The 2,717-nt window shown below is 47.2% G+C and overlaps 1 protein-coding gene across 1 annotated transcript in view; it reads left to right on the forward strand.

Annotated features, from left to right (window-relative positions):
• Window positions 1–1,995, forward strand: part of T265_05671 (hypothetical protein) — a gene marked incomplete at both ends in the record, with an annotated part of 28,751 nt that extends 26,756 nt beyond the window's left edge. The window contains 2 exons of the mRNA XM_009170736.1: window positions 737–916; window positions 1,655–1,995. Coding sequence (XP_009169000.1) covers window positions 737–916; window positions 1,655–1,741 — 267 coding nt within the window. The remainder of the gene's footprint in view (window positions 1–736; window positions 917–1,654) is intronic.
• Window positions 1,996–2,717: the final 722 nt, after the last annotated feature.

Genomic DNA, 2,717 nt, shown 5'->3' on the forward strand with positions numbered 1-2,717 from the left:
TGTGTTCTCGCATTCTTTTCGACAAATGCCTTGTCGTACGACCAACGTATGGTGCTCGGCATGAGCATACAAATGAGTGCACACAAAAGCTGATGGTAGAATGTGGCAATTTGTCCTTCAAGCAGAGTTTGATAGTGGGGCCGGAGTTGAAGCTCAAACACAGATTAGCAGTCAAGTATGTCGTATCAACAGAGTTTCTAAGCGTTCTGGTGATTAGTTCAGCAACCGAGTAACCTTTGAATGGAAGCCTCATGTATACGGACTTCTTACCAACAGAACATTGTGTAGGTTTGGGCTTGACGGATTCCACAGTCTTGAGTACGAGCCATTCAGGATATCCGTTCTACAGGAGTGTGCGTTGCGTGTGTGTTGCGTTGTGGTCTGACTTTCTCGAATTTGATTGGTTGGTTGCACTGCTCTATTTTCTCCGCTGTGTCCCAGCGTTCACCGGTTAACTTGTTGCTTTGGTTTATTGGTTGGGCGCCTCCTCCAACCAAATTAATGAGTTAACACGCCTATTCACATGGTAACCATGTAATAAATCAAACTTAAATGAGCCTGCTCCAGAGGATACTTTATCGGAACCGATTTTTCCATAGCGACTTCTCTTCCTCCAGGATACATTCCATCAAGGTCGTCTACAGGAGATCACTATTTTTGACTGCTGTTATCTTTTCGTGGTGTGCGTCATCTCACCAACATTAGACTGAGGCTGGTTTCTTCTTGTCTCCACCAGATTCCCGCTCCATTGGATCCCGCAAAGGAGAAGGCCAAAGCGGAACGGGACCGCGAGCGCTTGCGGAAACAGAGGCAGCGCGCAAAGGAGAAAAAGGCTGTGGAGCGTGCGGAGCTGTTGAAGCAGAAAGAAGAGGAGGCCGAAAGACAACGCTTTATGGCGTTATCCGACCGGGAAAAGGTTAGCTTCTCATCATCCATTGATTCTCGTGCCGTTTGAAATGAGTTCATGCAGTGAAGTGTTGATTAGTTGGTTAATGGACTGTTCCATCTTGCTTCGCGTAGTATTCGCCGTTTCAGTTTGTCTTTATGCCTGCTACGTCCAGCTGATTTATACAAATGTGTCACACCAACGCAGTTTTTCTTCTTATGGAGTCGCTCGTTTCAGCCAAACGCGACAGCCCCTTTGAAGTTTGGCTGTAAGCATTCACTGTTGATATACAGTGATAGCGTCATTCCAGCCTGTTCACAGTCCACGCTGCAACTAACGCGGTTTTAGGGACATTCGAACGAACAAATGTATGTTACCATCGCCGACCAATATCTGAAACCCCGTACATGGCTTTATTATGTCGCAACTATTTTCTTCAGTCTCCTTGTTTGAATCTCTGTTTCTTATCGAATGTCAACGCATATTCTCGTTTGGAACACCGTCTTCCTTGCCCTCTTAATCCAGTGTCCGTCTGACGGAGGCCGAAATGGTCCGCCAATGTCATCCTCCTATTAGTTGGGCTTTTGGCTGCATCTGAGCTGCAATCACGACTTTTGGCAGCCAATCGCTCTTGCTTGAGCTGTCTAGCCGTTCGATTAGGATAGACAATCACCAAGTCTTTGTTTGACCTTTCATCTGAGCACTAATCACCATTGCATGCATTTGAGTGCTTTTCAAAGCTCATCGCTTAAATTACTTACGCTTTAGCGTGCATTGGTCGCCGAACGCCGTATTTTGGCTTCGAAATCCGATGTTGCGGGAAACGGGCCCACACAGCAACAAGTCTTTAGGTGAGTTACTCTGATTGTTTCTGTCATCGAAGTCAACAACATTTGAGAAACTGGTCACCTCTGGTTGCAGTTGGAGTCACGGTCCATCACGTGACATGTATTCCACAGGAATATCCGTAAACTGTGTATACTGAGCGTCGTTTATAGCGCTGTTTGTTGACATGGGTCATGCAGCTTCACCCTACAGTCGTCCGATGCGTGTGTGTTCCCATTGGTTCTCTCTCTTTGCTTTCCACTGGGGGGAGTTGTGTGTATCTGGTCAACCTCGTCCAAATCCTCGTAAGTTCCAACATGGGCAGATTTGGTTCGAGGTTTCTGGCTACAGAGAACTCGTATGGACCTTAATTTACAGACGAGCGCCAGCTGATAGAACCGTGTACAGTGCCCAGCCCCACCTGAATCGACAGTTTTCGACTGGTCCCTTCACGGTCATCATACTCGTCAGGGAAGCAATATCAGTGTTGATACTGATGCTTCACCGCCGTGCAACTCACAGATGCCTTTTCTTCGCATTGTATCTCTGCAGATATCAAGGATAACAAAAATTCAGATAGCCACATAAATCCAACTACTGTAGATGTTCCCAAAAGTACGTATGACCCGTACGTAATCCGCACAACATTGCTCGCACAACAATCCCTCTAGAAAAGGTTCCTGATCTGGAGTGCGAAGTTGATATCATCTTCTTCGAGGAGAGTAAACTGACAACCGTTGAATCACTTACAAAATCGCCGTCCTCATCAGGGACAGCAATATCAGTGTTGGCGCCCCACTGCCGTACAGCCGGAAAGTTTGTCTCATTACATTCGAAACGTGGGCGACGTATGAGATTTAGTGCTGGCCTATCGCAAGTGTTTTGAGGTGCCTACCTATCCTGGTGTTCCGGAAAGAACTTGACACCACGAACTGCAGTCGCCTCAGTTAGCCGCTATTCCTTGCAATGCCTCTAGCCAGGCGCAAGGGGGGGGGTCGGCAGGAAG

The sequence above is a fragment of the Opisthorchis viverrini genome (assembly GCF_000715545.1).
Source record: "Opisthorchis viverrini unplaced genomic scaffold opera_v5_111, whole genome shotgun sequence".
In the NCBI taxonomy this organism is placed as follows: domain Eukaryota; kingdom Metazoa; phylum Platyhelminthes; class Trematoda; order Opisthorchiida; family Opisthorchiidae; genus Opisthorchis; species Opisthorchis viverrini.